General features: G+C 38.6%; 2 protein-coding genes across 3 annotated transcripts in view; both read left to right on the forward strand.

Annotated features, from left to right (window-relative positions):
• The first annotated feature begins 1147 nt into the window (after positions 1 to 1147).
• uhrf1 (ubiquitin-like with PHD and ring finger domains 1) lies at positions 1148 to 16765 on the forward strand. The gene is made up of 17 exons (XM_044360785.1): positions 1148 to 1280; positions 3082 to 3244; positions 3697 to 3963; positions 5161 to 5315; positions 6448 to 6663; positions 7127 to 7242; positions 7472 to 7658; positions 7971 to 8094; positions 8473 to 8580; positions 8922 to 9026; positions 9323 to 9429; positions 9543 to 9705; positions 10377 to 10514; positions 11172 to 11274; positions 13636 to 13784; positions 14515 to 14613; positions 14805 to 16765. The coding sequence occupies exons 2-17, from the start codon at positions 3092 to 3094 to the stop codon at positions 14949 to 14951; spliced, it is 2337 nt and encodes a 778-aa protein (XP_044216720.1). The 5' UTR covers positions 1148 to 1280; positions 3082 to 3091; the 3' UTR covers positions 14952 to 16765.
• A 1289-nt stretch (positions 16766 to 18054) lies between these two features.
• kdm4b (lysine (K)-specific demethylase 4B) overlaps positions 18055 to 20451 on the forward strand; it is a 57003-nt gene continuing 54606 nt past the window's right edge. For both annotated transcript variants that reach the window (XM_044361140.1, XM_044361141.1), the window contains exon 1: positions 18055 to 18194. The gene's annotated coding sequence lies outside the window, so the exon portion shown is untranslated. The remainder of the gene's footprint in view (positions 18195 to 20451) is intronic.

A 20451-nucleotide genomic window follows, 5' to 3' on the forward strand; every position in this document is an offset into this window, starting at 1 on the left:
TTAGTCGATGTGTATGAAGCAGTTGGGTTTTAGACATAGTGACATGTTTCCACAGGTGACGTAAATATTGCAATATTTAAAAACTTTAGATTTTTGTAGCAGCGTCACAGTATTTTATTTTAGAATTATTTTGATACAGATAACAGCTTATTTATTACATGACTTGTAATAAATACTTTTTTCACTCAACGAAAAATACATGTACATCTCTGTCCTAGGTTTCTTCATGTTTCTTTTGCCTTTTGGAGTAAATTGATGCCATGCTCTTGGAAAATGGCATTATACAAAATAAAGGCAAATTGTATCACAGAGGTTTTAGGTTTTAGGAAAAATAATTATAAATTTTTGTCGGCTAAAAAAAAAAGCTGTGACCACCAAGTGGTGGACAGCTGGACTTCTATAATCCATATGACTGCAAATTCATGTTTTTGACATATTATCGTTGTCATTCAATTGATAGTTGTCATTAGAGAATGACAGGAAACATTTGAAAACCAGACTTGACCTGGGGATACTGTGGTCACATGGATTAGTCAGTAGGCCACAAAGACACCCCAACCACAAGTTTAATATACTGTATAGTCATTGAACAAATGGAAGCTGATATGGCAGAAGCAGGTGACAGATGTAGTGTGTTGCACTGTGCATATATCGCAGTTTTGCAGATAGATCATCCTCTTATTCTCCGTGCTCTAGTTTGATCATGGTTGGCCTCATTCCCCGTCAGCTCCCGCCACAGAGGGGGAAGTAATTGCACATCATTAATTAAACAGCATTACTGAGGAAATTCGGGGTGTTCACACCAAAGTTGAACATATATATATTATTTCAGGAGGGAAACGCGCTATGAAACGCAAATACCAAGGCCGTTAGACTTCAACCACGACAACCAGCACAACCCACCTCTCAGGGTTGTTTACCAGAACATCCATCTGTCTAGGTTAGCGGTTTAGGGTACCACGTATTCTCGCGATAACTGTTTTGTAGCGAGCTGCACCCACGAGAATGTCGTTTCGCGCGCTGAGGCTAAGCTCCAGTCCCCCTAAAGATTGACAGCTCTGCTATCAAATGAGGTCGAAGTACTGAGAGGAAAGCAGCCAATAGTGAAGCAGAACTTTGAGAGCAGGCGGAATATCAAAGTCTTGAAGAATAACTCATTGATCAATATCCAACAAGGCATAGAGTTGGTCGTGCGAGCCCTGTGGAGAAGTTATTGGGGGAAAACGTGCGCGCTATTCTTTAAACGTCAATTTCTTGTTTTCACTCGGACGAATTAACAGGTAAAGCACTTTTTTCCTCACGTTCCTATAACTTTTAAACTTGTGCTCATTGATATTTATATGCATTAGCTAGCTTACTAAGGTTAGCTAACTTGACAAAGTCGTACCTCGTTTCTGATGGGCTCACTACACCGAGTTACCTAGCCAGCCAAACGTGAGATTCCTTAAAAAATGTCAGTCTCCTGGGCAGTATTCGTGCTATTGATGGGACTCTAATTCCTGGTTGCCAGTTGGAAGCTCTGTAACAATGAGTTGAAACACGATTTTGTTGTTAAAGCGTTCAAATGTGTGGGTGATGAACTTGACTTGATACCTCGAGCTGTTGTCTTGTGTTGTTTATCTGTCGTGTTGCTACACAATTTCACAATACACGGTCACATTTAAACCAGCGTTGCCACTTCACCGCTTCTCATGAAGAAAAACAAACACGCTAACATGAACAGAATGCTTGTTTTCCTGCTTTTTTTCGTATTTGCTTGCAATAGTGGATGGTTTTGTCTACATTTCGAAAAAAATATGAATGAAGTCGGTGAAATAACGCATCGTAGGTGGAAGGAAGTAGTGCGTTTGTAATGTTATTACTTATATTTCGTTCATTGGTTTGATGTATTTCGATACAGCAGAGTGAACAAGACCTCAGCTGAGAGCGCAAAAGTAAAAGCAAAGCAGCCGCCGAAGGTCTCCGCTTTCTACTGCATATGAACAAAGCATCGTCTATATAGACCATGGAGCGCTTTAGTATCAAAATAATCAATTATAAACCGCATATAAGGTAGTATTTCGGTGTGTTTTATTGTCAAGAGAGCGATGGCACATTGTTTGCTAGCGCTCCCTCGCGTCCGGATGTGCCTGCTTTTAAAAGAACTGGGAGTGGCCTGCAGCTCAGTTTCCCGCACTGTATTTAAATCAGCTTGTTCCCTCCCTTTCTGATACTCTGTAGAAGTGACAGCACCACAATACACTGTCCAGGAGTGACAGGCATATTTCTGCTGCTCAGAAACCGTCAATTCATTCTTTTTAATAACGCCAATTTGCTTTTGACCAAAGGGGAAAAGGCATCAACTGTTAATAATGTATTTGGCAGGAACTTTTCATTTCGCCGTGTCCACGAAGCTCTTTCAAAAGCACTAATTCAGGGTGTTCAAATGCGGGCGCGATGTGGAAAATTGCATCTACAAGTGCACACCTATTAATACATGCAACTATCAGAGAAAATCAAAAGCTACATTTGGCTGCAGAACAAACTTTCAGCCAAGAGGAAATCTACACTACTGTGCTGCTTCCACTGGAAAGCACTGAAATGAAAAAATTAAGGCTGACTACAGACCAAATTTTATTATGCAACACCAAAAAGGTGCACCCTACAATACTATTTCTCAGGCTGGATGGATATACTGTACTTATTTTATGTATGACACAAATGTTATTTTTCCAGTGGACGCAAATAAATACAAATGAATGGCAGGCGCATCTTGTTGATATTCAGGTTGTTGATATTGTAAATAAAACTATTTTGCATCTGATTATTTTGGTTTTTAGACTATAGTCACTGAGTGTTACAGAAGTCATAATGGAGATGTGTATTTTAGCAGTCTAAGTTAATGTCAGTCACTTTGACATAAATTTAGTTCCCTAGTAAACTAGGCTAAACCATTAGTCATATTTTTAGTTTTGCAGTCATAAAAGGAAAATGTTTATGGCCAAATGATCCATTAAACAAGATTAATTACCTTTTCATTTTCTTATCCAGTAAATCAGTTACATGATTATTGCAGCTGTAATGTTTGGACTGTTGACACAGGGCAGCTGCAATGTGGATTCAAGTGCGCACAATGGATGGGAAGGAAACCCACCGGGTGGATTCCCTGTCCAAACTCACCAAGGTGGATGAGCTACGTCTCAAAATTATGGCGATCTTCAACGTGGAGCCTGAGAGGCAGAGGCTGTTTTACCGTGGAAAGCAGGTGAGATGGCATGATACTTTTTTTTTGTCCTGAGACAAGTCTTTGATGCTCCTCACAGTGGAATCTTTGAGAAGCTTTCAGACTTAAACACAAAGAAATTATATTTTAAAAAGGCAACCTTTTTAACATAGTAACTAAGGGCCATTTTGTTTTGTTCTGGAGTTGTGTTTTAATCGTTAGTAATTTCAGTCTCAGGTAATATTAAATCTTCAGAGTGGGAAGGAAATGGGTGATGGTTGTAGCTCATTCATGATTGCTGCTAACATTTACTCATAAACAAAACATAAAATGCATAAGATACAAAACATGAATTAAATTAAAAGCATGCACTGAACAGGAATTTAAACTTCCATTCTGGAAAAAAAAAATTCTATATGACTGAAGAGACAAAATATGAAAGTACTGCTTTACTCCTTTGTGACCATGTTATATATTTCTTTATTTTATATCAGATGGAGGACGGACATACCATATTCGACTATAACGTGGGCCTAAACGACATAGTGCAGCTGCTTGTTAGGCAGAAGTTGCCTGCTGGTGATGTTGCCAAAAGCAAGGACAAAGAAGCTGAACTCTCCGATTCTGATTCTGGCTGTGGCTCAACCCAGAGTGAGTCTGACAAGAGCTCAACTCATGGCGAGGTCGAGGGTCAGACTGCCGGCACCTCTGCCCAAATAAACACCCAAGAGCTCATTGACCCAGGGTTTGGATTTTTTAAGGTATGTTTTAAAGCTGGTAATTGGGATTTAATTATTTGTTTAGTGGTTACAGTTTGTTGGGAAGGAGGACATCAAACATTTCCGTTAGAGATGGGTGGTGGACAGTTGTAATGTACGATCTGTATCTAGAGTACTTTCTTTACTTTTCCTCATACACGCTACATGGTTCCTCATAATCCGATACTGTCAGCATTTTAAAACATTTCTTGTTCTCTTGGAAATGTTTTGATTCTCACACAGATATATTGTATACAAGTTAAAGTGCGTCTTCGGCCACACATCTTTCCAAACGTGACCCGAACCCAACCAGAACCGGATAGGCATTCTGTTTTTATGTTTTGTCCTGAGCCCGACCCCGAGTTAATGTAAGCTGAAGCACTGAGTTTGTTACCCTGTCACGCAGTTGTTGTTACCATGGTTATAGCCTATGTTTTGTGTTTGTGCGTTGTCATGTAAATAAACAGGAAGTAGCCCGACACAGACAGTAGATCCATCATTTTTTTATTTTTACACTATATGTATACTATGTCAAGTACACTAGCCAAGCTGACGCGACTGAACCCGAATATCATTTCTAAATTTTTGTCTGAATCCTGCCTGACCCGTCAGGTTCAAGTCAGGTATCCACCGTCTAATAGAAGTTACGCATGCATACATTTCAGGTAAACCGTGCGTGCAAGTTATATTTCTGTATGAGCACAATAATATTTGGGAGACAGAACTTGGAGTCTGGTAGCTAAGCTAGCTAGTAGTTGTGCAGACCTGGTCTCAAAGGATTTTATTGTCCACTTTCACTCCCTACCAACAGGTTTGCAATGGTGATTCATAAGATGTGAATGTATAAACATAGGCAGTGTGGATAAAGTAGGGGTGTAGTGGCTTGAAGCATTGTAGTGCTCAGTTTCTTTACCCACCTTTCAAAATGTGAAGATGTGCAATTTTATCCTGTGTATACAATGATGGATGCCTGACAAGACTTGAAGTATTTAGATCAGACATTTTGCAATAAGTGCAAATCCATTTTTGGAATATTAAATGAATATTTATGGAATTTTGACTGTATATATGTAGGAGTAGTTGTGGTTTCTCACATCCAGTGACTAATTAGGCTGACAAAATGTCAAGGGTTTTTTTTTTTTTTGTTTTTTTTTAATGTCTGACGATCTTGCTAATGTTTTCTCTTCTGTATGTATGAAGATCAATGAGTTGGTGGATGCAAGAGACTTGAACATGGGGGCGTGGTTTGAAGGCCAGATCGTGAATGTTACCAAGACGACAAAGACTCCTAAAGAGGAGGCAGCTGAGGCAGAACCAGCAGAGGAGGAGATACTGTACCACGTGAAATATGAAGAGTAAGACTCCTTTTTATTTTCTTTTTTGCTCAAACGGAGACTTTTAATATTCATCATTCAACATTATTTTTTATCATTAAACATCATTTAACGTGAACACTGGGCTTCCATAGGAAAGCTCATCCAACATTTTGCACATTTTACTAAATACTGATAACCAATTGATCGCCTGCAATTTACGGCTTTGATTTGGTTGTTGGAAGTTGTGGAAACGAATTGGTTTAAACAGAGAAAAGGTTGAAGACTGGAAGCACACAACTGATAAAACAAGCAATAAAATTACTTGTACAAATCATATATGATTAATATAATACATTGTTAGGTTGAGAAAGGCTCCTGTTATCTTCACGCTCAAAGCTGCTGGAGCCTCTAGAAGTGCTGATGTAACAGTTTCCAGGAAGTAGACTTGTGTTTTTTAAAGTGAGGATATAAATGCCTGACTAACCTGCTCCGGAGGTTATTCCGGTTACGATGATGACTGAACAGTCGGGGTCAAGCCCAAAGATTGTTCTTGCATGGAAAGGTCAGGACATTGTAAAATGATTCAGTTTTCTCTCACACAAATATTATGTAAGACATGTCTGGAGAGGAGCATAGCAGATTAGTAGTCCTTGCACTAGTCTAGACCACAAGTCCCTATCACAGGTCAGGCAACTTAACTCGGAGCTGTTGTGAAGTAAGCTGCTGTTAACCTACAACTAATGCGAACCATCTCTTCCTGCAGCAGCTTCACATGAACGGCCTGATGGAAGGATCTTCATGGCATGGCACAATTAAAAATTTAAGAGACTTGAACGGCTTTTAGAAAAAGAAACGAGGCATTGGCTTGTCTGTAAAATTTTCACCATGGGATGGTGAAAAGTGACATTCAACTAAACTTTGCATGGGTTTGTAGCGCTAACATCTGAAGTATTTCTGTGACATCTCCGGCTTTGCCCTCCCTGGAAGGCACTCTTGTATTAGTGAGTCTGTTAGAGGAACATTAATCTGAGTGCTGGTGTTCAAACCTGTTGCACCAGCAGCTGGTCCTCAACATTCAAACATACTTGGCTTCACTCTCCTGGGCAGCATCGTTGGTGTGTGGATCGTCTCTGAACTGCATACTGATATGGTGTAACATTTACTATCACAGCTACCCAGAGAATGGAGTGATTCAGCTGCTGGTCAAGGATGTTCGTCCAAGGGCCCGTACTGTGTACCAGTGGCACCAGCTGGAGCCTGGTATGGTTGTCATGGTCAACTACAACCCAGATGACACCAAGGAGCGTGGCTACTGGTACGATGCTGAGATCCAGAGGAAAAGGGAGAGTCGCACGGCGCGTGAGATTTATGCCAAGATTATCCTTGGGTAAGGCGATTTGTTGTATGTAAAGTTTACATAACACTCACCCCAGTCAAATATCTGAGAAAATGTCTGCACAACCAGCTGTGGTGACATATAAGCTTCACCTTAAGGTCCTATTTTTATCTACATCTCAAAGTTTGTCGGGTTTTTGGATACCGCATTGACAGGTGGGGAAAAGTTAATTTCCTGTTGTGGTATCCAAGCACACGGCAGAATATGTTCTGTACTGGTAACATTTTATATGTGGGTTTGGATTTCATTTACACCTAGAGGAAAAGGGTACAACTATCTTTTTTTGATGATGGGAATAAAGCGTATATAGTCTTAATATTTCTGCATGTCATTTTGCAGTTTTCTACTATCTCTGCTAACATCATGTTTATTAATTATCAGTTAATATAAGAGACTGTGCGATTATGTTGCTACTGTGCAGGACACTTTTCACAGTTTGTTTCTCTGTTTGTAGTGATGCTGGTGACTCTCTGAATGACTGCCGGATCATGTTCCTGACTGAAATCTACAAAATCGAGGAGCCTGGTTCTCTAAGTGATGCCCCAGCTGGAACTGAGAGTCCACTAAAAAGTAAGATTGTTAAGAAGTTGTTTTATTTGTCAAAAGATTCAGACCAAATGGTGGACAATCATCAAACTGCATTCTGGCGTGGCATGTATTTTAATTCTGAATCTTGTCGATTTGTATGCTTGATCTTAATCATTAAATCTGAAGCCTGATATACCCTACCCAGCTGATAAATGCCGTATGGCGAAATTGAATATTTAACAGAATATAATGAAATGTCTGTATTTTCCAGGATCAAATGGACCTGAGTGCAAGCACTGCAAGGACAATCCCGATAAAAACTGTCGCTGGTGTAACTGCCACATCTGCGGCATCAAGCAGGATCCTGACAAACAGCTGCTGTGCGACGAATGTGACATGGCCTATCACACATACTGCCTGAACCCCCCACTCACCTCCATCCCTGAGGATGAAGACTGGTCAGTAAAATCAGATGCAGAATCCAGTCATTCAATGCATTCTGATGTCCTGGGATTTGTTTGAATATGAAGTTAATGAATTATTACCAGCTAAGTGTTAAATGATTAAAGAGTAATCTTGTGATGTTGTATTGTTCAGTTAGAGAGGTTGAAGCAGGTAATGTCAGAACTGTTTGGCTGAATAAAAACACTGAACATGACTTTTTAAATTCAGAAGTCAACACTCAACCACCCAAATTCACACTTTTTGTGACATGGGCTTACCTTTTTGAAAGATCCTTGCCGTTCATTCTACATATCTTGCTGCTACAGGTATTGCCCAGGTTGCCGTAACGACGCCAGTGAGGTTGTGCTGGCTGGACAGAAGCTGAAAGACAGCAAGAAGAAAGCTAAGATGGCTTCTGCCAGCTCATCCAGCCAGAGGGACTGGGGCAAGGTGAGTGCTGACAGCGCTGCTAGACAGAAATCTTAAACAGGTGTGCAAAGGTTTTTTTTTTTTGGTATTTAAAATGCACAAATGGGACATTAAGAAGTATCATTATATATCACAATTTTGAAAATACTGTATTATATTTTTTGCTTTTATATCATTAGTATTGTTGAAATCACCTATTCATATTTTGTACAGATCATTTTGTGGAAGATAATTACACTTTTTTCACATTTACACTAGTTACGTCATATGCGATTTGAGGAGTAAACCTACAGCTTACATTTTCATTTGTTCAGTAGACCACTAGATACAATATTATACCTGATGTTAACTCCACAAAAGTCTTCAGACACAAACAATTTGTGACTCCTACCTCTCCAGGGAATGGCCTGTGTTGGTCGAACCAAGCAGTGCACCATCGTCCCGTCCAACCACTACGGCCCCATCCCCGGCATCCCTGTTGGCTCCCTGTGGAAGTTCAGAGTGCAGGTCAGTCCATGTAACTGTATTTTACTTTATTATTTTTTTAATGCACAATTTTGTAAATATTCAACAAAATTAGTTCAACTCTCCAAAGTGCTTGCCTTCAGTTTAAGGTTCACTTGGATCTTAGTGTTTTTAGAGTGCGTTAAATCACTGGGTGACTGACAAACCGTAAAACATATGCAACTATGACTTTGGAAAGGTGCTTTTTATAGATTTCTGAGAAGTCTGACTTTGAGAGATTTTGTTACATCCCCAACAAAGTTGTTTTTTGTTCTTTTTTCCCAGCGTCTTGCCAGAATGTTTCAATTCTTTGTGTTTTTTGTTCTTTTTTTTTTTTTTTTTAGGTCAGTGAGTCTGGCGTTCACAGGCCACATGTAGCTGGGATTCATGGCAGGAGCAATGATGGTGCATACTCTCTGGTCTTGGCAGGAGGCTATGAAGATGATGTGGTACTTTTTTTTTTTTTTTTTTTTTCCTTTACAAAAGTAGTTTTATAAAAGCTGAAAAGGATCATTTTTAATGAGGTAAAAGTCACTGTTTACTTCCATTTTTCAGGGGAAACTGAACCTCTGAACCAGTAATGATGTAAACATTTTTCTAAGTAAAGGAGCTCAAAGTATTTTAGGTATCACATTTGTCAAAAGGTGGTGTTTTGGTTTGAAACCCAATTGTTTCTGTTTGTGTAACCAAACCTTTGTAGTTTTAATGTGATACTCTTTGCGTGTTAATGCATTTTCCATTGTAGGATGATGGAAATGAGTTTACTTACACTGGCTCTGGAGGGCGAGATCTGTCTGGAAACAAGAGGACTGCTGAACAATCATGTGACCAGACACTTACCCACATGAACCGGTATGACACTTGGGGATTAAACCTATTATAACTGCCTTCAATCAACGTCATCTCAAGCAGTTTTTGTTTCATTTATTTTGCATATCTGAATAGTTTGCTCTGGTTCCTAACAGGGCGCTGGCTCTCAACTGCAATGTCCCTGTCAATGACAAAAATGGAGCAGAGTCCAAGAACTGGAAGGAAGGCAAACCAGTTAGGGTTGTGCGCAACTGTAAGGGTCGCAAGCACAGTAAATACTCCCCTGAAGAAGGAAACAGATATGATGGGATATATAAGGTAAGAGGGACATGGGGCAAGATTAATGATCTTTTAACTTGGAGCATAATTTTAGGACATTTTCAAACCATGTGGTATTTAGTCTGTTTGAATCCAGACTCTGGTTCGTTTCCCCCCTTGTTACGATTTGTTTGGGCAGATCTGAACACAGCAATTGTACTCTGGTCTGGACCAAAATAACCGAACAGTGATCCTTTGAGGTCGTGGTCTCAGGCCAGTAACAGATGAATTCAGTTGGTTTATGATCCGACCTCTATTTGATCCAACTATAAGATTTATTCTGCAATTTGAGCTAAACTGCTTCTGTAGCCAGAGGAGCTTTGCCTACTTGGACATGGATGAGAGAAATCAAGCGTTGCTAGCAACTAGCGGGAGAATAAATTGTCTGACCTGAACTAGTGCAATGAAGGATGTTGCATTCTTGAAATTTGGGTAGATAGGACCTTCTTCCTGTGTTTGTTTTCATCGCCGCTCCGGACACATCTGACCAATGAGAAGAGAGAGCGGTCTCACGTGGCTCTTAGTGATACATTTTGGTTTGCTTGAATTTATTTCTGTATAAAAAGAAACCAAACCAAGGGGAAAATAACAAGTTTACCAACTGATTCAGACCAGAGTCAATAAACGATAGGTTTGAAAACTTACTTTATGTATCCTTGACTTCCTTCCAGGTGGTGAAGTACTGGCCAGCCAAAGGTAAATCTGGCTTCTTGGTTTGGCGGTATCTGCTGAAGCGGGATGATGATGAGCCGGCACCATGGACCAGAGATGGCAAGGAACGCATTAAGAAGCTTGGTCTTGTTATGCAGGTAGAGATGACCATTCAGACTATATAAAGCACATTATACCAAAAGGAGTGCAATATACCAGTACATTGGCCTTTGGGGTTGTTAGGATGTGATCAGCTCACAATTTGATGAGTTTCACAGTTGAATACTCACAATACTTGTGATATAATTTTGACTAAAAATGAGAACTCTCGCTCCTACTGCTGCTATATTTGGCAAGCGAGACAGTGCGCGGGAGTTTTCACTTTGATTCAAGTTGTGCTTTCCTCTGACGCATATGTCACACATTCTGGTGTGCAGACTCTTTTTCCATTTGAACACAATTTTGACTATGAAAGAAAATAAACTGAGCATAGAATTCCCTTTTTATTCCGTAGCCAAAAATGTGCAAAAACAACTAGTTTTACCGTTTACTTATTCATAATTTCCTCTAGATGTTGATGTAAACTGCAAAGACTGTCAATGAACAAAACTATGCCTTCTATAAGCAGATCTGGAACGTCACATATTACATTGAAGAATTAAAATACTTAGATAAGAATGATAACAAGAATTAAACAAATAACCAACAACTAACTTGGTTGGACCGACATTCTGAGATTGTTGGCATGCTCTGTCAAAATTACACCAAACTGTAATTAAATGGACTCAATCTTGTTGTTGTTGTTGTTGTTGTAGTATCCTGCAGGCTATCAGAAAGAGAAAGAGAACAAAAATGAAGTGGAGGAGGAGGCAGCAACGCCCAGCAAAGCAAAGAGGAAGAGAAAATCTCAGGGCAGCGGTAAGTTCACTTTGTGTATGTGGGTGTGGTTTATTTTTGTTTTGTTTTGTTTTACATTTTCCTAGTATTTTGTATGGGTTGAAAGACTGTTGCAAATACATGTGTTAGGCTTGTTGTGGGGACAGTATCACTGCTGGCATATAGAAAATGATATTCTATGATATTGATGATGATTTCAGGGGGCAGATGACAGTCAGCGAGCGAATCTGCAGCAGTGGGTATCAAGCCACTGACGTATTATTGTTGCTAAAAACAGCTGTATGGAAACGTCTTCCTGGTCAACTGAAATAAGACAGTTTTTAGGAAGTGTTATGTATCAGGGAAAATCACATAACAGAGGTTGATCTACGGAACTGTTATGTTATTTCAAAATCATTAGTTGCTTTCAGCTGCTCAATACAGGAAGTGCACCTCCCATGTTTTCAGTACATCTGTGAGATTTGTAAGCAGGTGTAGTTGGGCTAACAGAAAGTTATGTTTTTGAGGACTCTCAGAAAGCCAGACCTCAAACTGTCTTCATGCAGCTGTGGTAACCTGCCTTCAAAACAGAATGTATGAAAAACAGAACACAATTGTGTGCCTAATTCAGATTCACCAAAAACTCATAATTGCAGAGATTATGTGAATTGTTGGACATAAAAACGGGGTCATAGTTTCAGAAACCCAGTTTTATTATATTAGAAATATCATAAACTAGGCTTAGGTGGTATCTTTTTTTCTTTTTTCTTTTCATACTTCCTGATATTTCAGGGGTGTAAACCATATATGACAGTATTTGTGTGTTTTTAAAAGAAAAACGACAAAACAAATCGTAAAAGCTGAGCTGCTGGTGATAGAAGTCATTGTAGCATATATGACATTGTCTGGCCTACAATGCTGTGTGTCTGATATGCAATTAGCCTACTTAGACAAGTCTCGCTGGGTTTAAATATTTATGGCCCATAGAATAATGAATAGATAGGAAATAAGCATCTTTCTTCCGTTCATTCTTGCTGGAGGACCTGATGGCTCTTGTTGCCATGGCAGATAAGATACATCAGTGGGTTGAACAGAGATGATGTGCAGGTGGTGGTGGCAGACTGGCAGTTGAATAAAATGATGTGGCTAATAAACTGCTTTTGTAGTTGGAAGATGTCATCTTGAGATAAGGTTATGTGGTAATATTTTCACAATTCCTTACCACTTGCGGTCGCCATCTTTGTCAGCTCAGCCGCCTGTTCCAACAGTAGAGACTGACCTCTGGTGGCACGTGCTGTGCGCTACAATACATCAACTCAATACAGCATCTCTGTATCAGTTTAATAGAAAGAGGAGGATTTCCCGTAATACCCTGATACCGCCCAAGCCTCTTATAAACTTCTTGCGTGGTACCATCAGCAGCCAAAGAAAATCACAATGTAATGATAGCATGACAATCTTGAAATGTTAAAAAAATCAAACGCTTGCTGGTTACAGCAAACAAAGAACTAACTGATCATCAGAATTAGGCCTGGGCAATAAAAAGATAGCAATATGCACCAGCGATAGACACTTGATCATCAATAGCAATAAGAAAATTGCTCAATAGTTTCACTTGTTTGCATTAAATGCAAACTACCATGAAAGCACATAACGAATATGCAAAGTTTGGTCACATGAACAAACCCCAAGCATGCTCCCTCCCTTGCTCATAGACAGCCTGTCATATTGATAATGGAGTGCTACGTGTGATATGCAAACAGCTAATCATTTAACAGTTGACATGTGACACAACAATAGAAACGGCGTGGAGTGAGAAAATGAGTGCGGACAATGAGAAAATTATTGATTTTTAAAACAAAAAACAGTGGATAAATTCAACCTTTTTCTCCTGGCTTTTATTTAAAAATAGGTCATTAAATTATCAATAATTATCTGTTGTCTGAAATGAAGCATTTTATTGTAATACATTTTTCAGCTATATCACCCAGCCCTAATCAGAATTCCTAGTCAATACATTCTGTCAGTCAACCAATCAATGAATCAAGTCCTTGTATCTTTTATCTTCAACAGTGCTGTAACTAATGATTCATTTTATTGCCAATTTTAATCTGCTGATTGTTTTCTTGATCACTCATTTGGGCTATAAAATGTCAGAAGATGGTGAAAAATACCCATCACAAGTGTATTAACAAGCCCAATGTCTCGTCATCAAATTGCTCTTTTTTTTTTTCTGACAAACATTCCTAAAGACATTCAATTTCCAGTTTATAATGAATATAGTCCCAACTCATGTTGATGTGTCATAGGCTTTTTTTGTGTGTGTGTGTAAACATCATAACAGAATCTGCTAAGCTTGTACGACATTAGTAGTGAATTTAAAACTTGTTTCCTTTCTGTCAGAATCCACCAAGACCTCACCAGCCAAGACTCCTAAGAAAGTCAAGGTAGAGGTGTACAAACTCACCCAGGAGCAGAAAGCACTCATCAAGGGTGATAAGCCAAACAAGAAGCTGTGGGACGAAGCCATGGAGTCACTGTCACTTGGACCGGTGAGAATGATTGTTTGATCAAGTCAGCAGTGTTTCCTTAAGCTTAGTCTTATGTTTGAGGAAACTGTTGACGTGTTTCTTGTATGCGGGTGGAAGCGATGAAGCTTGACATTTCTAATCCTATTCAACACATCAAAAGACAATGCTCAAGTTGGAGGGTTTGAGGCAATAATATGTGAAGTAACTAAATTATCAATAGATTGGTATGCTGGGTTTTTTTTATTGAGGATTTACTAAAAGAAAATATGCATCAAATTGGTGTGATTTCAAATGAAAAAGCCAAATATGTCAAGCCCATTGTACCACGGAAATGAAGAAATAACACACATTGTCTGCATGTTATTGTCTAAGCAGTAACTTGAAACAAAACAATGTTCTACTGACAAGTCTGCTTAATGGATGTATGAGTTTATTAAAGGTAATTAATATTATTGAAAGATTGGGTGGTTTGAAACTAAAGACTGAGTGGAGCGTTGTCAGTGCTGGATGTAGCTGCTATTTGAAGCGACAGTCTTAACCAGTTGTCTCCAGATAAGGTATTTTGAGGAATAACAGATGAGCTTGTAGGCGTACATTTTTGTAAACGCATCATAAATACAGGGCTTATAAAAGTGTCTGTCAGTACAAAACAAAACGGCCACGGAGCATTGCCTTTAAAGCTCTTGCTGACAATCAAGTGATAAAACGTTGTACTGTCCTTTCACTCATTTCATGTTTTTTGTTTTTGCAGAAATTCTTGAACAAAGTTGAAGAAGTTTTCCTCTGCATTTGCTGCCAAGAAGTGGTCTTTCAGCCCATCACCACAGAGTGCCAACACAATGTCTGCAGGGTAAGAAACTATTTCTCTAAATTTAGGACACTATGGAAAGTTGAGTATGTACAAAAGGAAAGCAGTAAATGATAAATTCAATGCATACACTACTGCTGCAATACACTGCACTTACACAGATGTGCTTTCAGTCTGTAAATACATTTATATCTTAAATGCAGAGAACTCAAAGCTGTTTTTTTTTGATCCAGGAATGCCTTCAGCGATCCTTCAAAGCAGAGGTGTACTCCTGCCCGGCCTGCAGACACGACCTGGGCAAAAACTACTCCATGGCTGTCAACAAATCCCTGCAGGACATTCTAAATCAGTTTTTCCCAGGGTACAGCAATGGGCGATGATCATTGGTTCTGCCTACTCTGGAGGAAACATGATGTAAACTGTAAGGGGAATTTTCAATAGAGGCAATAAAGAATCAGTTTCTCTTAATATATTTTTTATGATTATAAAACTACAATTTTTGTGAACTTCAGTGCTACCATTTTTCACCTTGGATCTGCCATGATGTGTAGTTAATGATAAATTGAAAATTCCTTCCTAACTGCCTGTACCATTACTCCGTTAATACCTTCAAACGTGATTTTTACTCCCAGCGTTTCATTTTGTTCCATTAACTAATGCTAATATTATCCATGACATAAAATTTGTTGTTACCTAACTAAATCCCTCCATGTTAAAAGCTAGCACTCCTTAAGAGAACGTTCAGTCAAAAGTGGTTAAGCTGTTTGCCCAATTTGTTTGAAGAGGCAATTATACTGTACAAAACTATTAGAATCTGGATCTTATCTGGTCTACTGTTAGTTTGGCTGTGGTTGATCATCATCTTGGTGCAGTTTTTTGAAATCTGATCATACAGTTAGGCTTTTAAATAGAGTTGGCATTCACAGCTGACCAAATATTCTCCGTTAGCATCTCCTGTAGCTGTTACCAGTCTGTACTCAGTATTTTTTACTTACCTACATTTTTAATCTACCACTTGATCTGTTTGTCTCCGATGTTTTAAAAACACAGTGCAGCTTGATTTGCTGTTCAGAAATCAATTGACAAACCAGACAAAAATAGACAAGCTATCAAGATATAAGGTGCCTTGTTTGACACTTTCTGTTTGTTTGTCCTGGTATGATCAGATGATTGAAATTGCACCAATGTGACAAAGTGAACAAAGCCCTTTATTTAAAGAAACGAGGCTTTGAATCTAAAGTTGCTCTGTAAAATGTAGATGTGACCAAACATACAAACACAACTGAACCAGTTCCATAAAGTTTTGTTTTTCTCCACTTCCGCTGTCTTGAGATGAAGTGTCTAGTCGGAGAACGGTGTCATCAAACTCGAGGTGGATTTTCTAACATATATTGGTTCTTAAGACTTTTTTTTTTTTTTTTTTTAATATTTGTGTATGACGTTTCATGAAAGTTTCAAAGTTCCCATGAATTTGATAGTCTTGAAAGCCAAACATACTAGATTTTTAAGATCTATTTTATTCTGTGGCGTAAATTTGGATTTCCCCTGTTTTTGAAAACGTTAACTTCGATAGTCCAAAGAAACAAAAGTGCTTAACCAAGAGTGTAATGTAGAACTCCCCTCTATCTAGCTCTTTAGAAGATGTCCCTGACACGCAAACCTATTTGAGTCTAGAAACTTTATTTGTATTTTTTTTTTTTTTTTTTTTGCTAAAATTTAAAAATTGTACTTTTTCATCTTTTTATAATCTATTACTGCCATCTGGGGGGGTTGTCCAGTCAGATTTTTGTCTCATGTGGTCACCTGTAATACCTGACCTCATTTGAAAAACCAGCGATTGCTTGCATTAAGGAAGTGTTGCAATGTTAAGGAAATATCACACACTGCTCTTGAAATTGGATATTGAATCAACTAAATTATCTGAATTTGTTAATTACTACTTTTGTTGTCGCCTTTTTGAAATTTTCTGTAGAATTTCAACAGCAGTGTGTGACAGTGTCCTTCACATGACAACACTTTGAATTTGATCAAGAGGCAAAGATTTGCATAGACTGGGAAATGTATATTTTCTGGAATTGTATAATTTTTAGTCCATTTTAGTTTTGATACGTAGTTTTAGAATTGCTTGCACATGTTTAGTGCAAAAATGTGTTAATACATTTTCAGTGTTATTCAATAAAAGAGTGAAAAATTGGTTTTCTGTTTTATTTGGTTTATTTTGTAACATTAACTGGCAGCAATGCATATTTATTTTACTCTAATGTCTTAACCACTAGTGTTGCATAGAAGAACTGATTGCTTTTAGTGCTGTCAAGAATTTAGATGTCAGAGTTTTAAAGGACAGGTTCGCAGTTTTTCAAGTCCGTCTTAAAACAACAGTCAGGTGCCCCAATGAACACTGAAAGGTTTTTCTTGCTGTAATAATTTATTCTGTTTATACTGGCTATTAAAAGATCCCCTTCATATGAGCTTTTGATGTAATAGATGGGGGGCCAAAATCCACAGTGTGTCCTCACAGTCATTATGTGCAAACGTGCATTTAAAAGTTTATCTGAAGCTTATATGATGCTTCAGGAATCTGAGTTAGTCATATCAAGTGGACATCTGCCACATTTACAGTCTTTTTAGCATCAAATTCCCTCTTTGTGTTTCCTCGCTTCATATTAGCTCCAGATAACTATTAAATACATTTTTGCACAGGAGGACTGTGGATTTTGGCCCCCCTCACTTACATTATAAATGCATTATGAAGGGATTTTGTAATGGCCACTGTGAACAGGAGGAATGATTATAGCAAGAAAAACGTGTTAGTGTTAATTTGGTCTGTCTTAAGACAGACTTGAAAAATTCTGGACTCGTCCTTTAAGTAATCCACTGATTGCTTTTAGTTCTGTCTAAAATATAGATGTCAAGAGTGCAGAGCTGATTTCTTTCAAAGGCAGAAAGAGAAAGTGGATTAGGGGACTTTTAGTGCTGTAACATGTTCAGGCTTTTGATTAAATTCTTGAACTCGTGCGATGAAGAACCAGGAAAAAATATGTTTATTTGCACTGAGGGCAGTTTATTTTTCTCACGGTCAACAGAGCGCAACAGCCTTTAGCAAACCCAGCGGCAATATTTTTTTCCTAGGATGGCAAAGTCATGAACCGCCCTACTCTGCCTCTGATCAACCCTGATATTCTTACCCTAACCACTCTCACTTCTCATGCCTATACCTAACCAACCCAACCAACGAAGGCAACGACTACTAGCCAGTCAGAGGCAGAGTAGGTCATGACTTCGCCATCCTAGGAAAAATATTGGCAACCCGGCGATGTCTACGTGCGTGGCGTGCACATCTTTAAGTGGGAGTGTCAAAGACCTCTGTAGTAGTGAGCGTCTGTTTTCATTGGCTGAATTGTCTGTCAATAACCTACTAAACCAACGATGTCGTCGGCTTTGTGACAAGAGAATTTATCAATTACGTCATCAACCAATCTCTAAGCGTAGCTACACATGTGGGCGGGACCTTTAATAGCCTCAGCTAGCTAATGCTAGAAGAAAATCGATCCAGGGAATTTTTACAAAACGAAACCAGATCGATTGATTTAAACAGGGAGAGGACGATTAAACTGCTGCAGGAGGTAATATTTCCCAAACGGGATTCTCTTTTTATTCAATTGCAAAGACCGTATTCTCGTTTAATCGTGATGTGTGATGTCTGTCGTCGCGGTGTTTTGTTTTTTCTAAATGCAGATATGGAAGTAGCTAGCCAGAAGCTAGCCAGTATTAGCTCATAATACATTAACGCTAGGACACGGCGAAGTGTTGCTCGGTTTTAATAGAATAGTTGGTTTTGCATGTGTGGACAGTTACAGCTTATGTAGACTGCACGGAATGTGTTGGTGAATTCCACATTTGAATCATTTTGAAGCGCTTCAGCTATAGCTTCTTGCTCGCTGTCATCTTGGATTTAAAGCTAGCAGTTCATGTTAGTTGTGCAGAGGCATCGTCGCCTTTAGCAACAGCAGCCTGTAGAAACGGCTCCTTGTTTTGACTCTCACCAAGCCAGATATATGAATCAACTACCAAGAGGGACAAATGCAGTTAGTTAAAGAGTCTTAGCATCTTTACCACTTGCTACAGTATTGAAACTAGGCCCAGATGGAGTTAAAGGGTCGGTGTAGGCCCCTTTTTGTTGTGGTTAGACAGCTGGGGGTCATGTGGCCTTCTGTCTACTGGATAGGTCAGCCCCCGAACAGAGAGGGTCCCTGCTTATTAGTTATATGTTAAGATGAGAACCACCTTTGTCAAAAAAGTGACTATTGCAAAAAGTGAAAGTAAATTTTAAGTTGTTCTCATTCACTGACTAGGAAACAGCATTGGGTTTGAGATGAATGTTGTGCATGTATATTAAATTCATCAAAACTTTAATTCCTCTGTTTAAATTCATATGCATGAAACCTGGCTATGTAATTATACACTCAGGGCATGTTTCCTGCACTACAGGTTATTTGCGCTTGATGCAAATAACTTGTTGGATTGGTAGCTGCATTTAGTTTGCCTTGAAGTAGGAGGAACCTTGAGTGCAAATAAGAAACCTCAATATCAACAGCTAGTTCTGTTTTTGATATGCATTGCAGATGTGTGAAGTTGTGCATAGAAAGCTGCATGCAGGGACATTTTGAGATGTGGTGATGTGTTTCTTTTTGATGTCTAATTCATTTTAATCTTAACTGAATTTAATTTGTCACAGTGAAAATGCAGATGGAAAATGGTTTCATCCTCTCTGTCATGTCCTAAAGTTGATATTTGTTTTAATCATTATTCATTATATCCATCTGTATGCTGGAGTGTGATAAAACAAAAGTGGCTTATTTATTGCAGTTAGGGACAATGTCCATACTCTGCCATTGAGACAATGTTGATTGACTATGTTTGGGTGTTTGACAGTGGCAGTATAATCTAAGTTCAAATTTTAAATAACTTCAAGCCACCTTGTTGTTTCAGGATGGGAAAAAAAAGAGAAAGTAATTCAGTTTTCATTGCACCATGATTTTCTCTTGAATGATTCAGCATCAACACTAGACCCCTACTGATACTGAATTTTTGGGGTCGATACTGATAATATTGAGTAAAAAAAAAAATCATATATGTGTGTGTGTGTGTGTATAGGTGTGTGTGTGTATATATATATATATATATATATATATATATACACATACACGAGTGTGTGTATAATTAAACTTAAATTAAGAAAAAGGATCAAACATACATAAAATGCTGCCTATATAACTTTAAAAATATCAGCGCATATCAGACAACATGTACACTAATACGAATATGTATCGATATATCTGGAATAGGCCAATACCGGTCAATCGATATATTGTTGGGCTCTAATCAACATGCAAAACTCAATCCAAATCAGAAGACTGCCCAAGCAGTTGCTGCGCAGCGAAACAGCAGACTACTCACCTTTGTCTGGCCAGCTGCTTTATACTGTTGTGAAGTTGTAATTTGTGGGAGCAGATTGAGGCAAGGCTAGAGGTAAAAAGCTTGACTTAATGTGATGAACATGACGTTAATCAGCGTGACCTGGTTTTAAATAACTAATCCTGCATGCTCTGCCCAAAATACACAAGTCAATTCTCCCTGCTGACAAAAAACTTTGCTCCTTGCACCTTGAAGAAAGTTAAAACTGAGTATATGCTCTGATTCTGCTAATCATATAAGGAGTTTGGATAGATTAAGGCATAATGCATTATTTTATGTAGAGCCGGGTGATGTGGTTGAAATCATTAACCAGATATTAATGAGGATACTTTCTGACATCGGTTTATATTACAATGTGAAACATTAATGCAAAAGCACACATAACATTATCTAATTGATGTTCAA

Source organism: Thunnus albacares, chromosome 9 (genome assembly GCF_914725855.1).
Source record: "Thunnus albacares chromosome 9, fThuAlb1.1, whole genome shotgun sequence".
NCBI lineage: Eukaryota > Metazoa > Chordata > Actinopteri > Scombriformes > Scombridae > Thunnus > Thunnus albacares.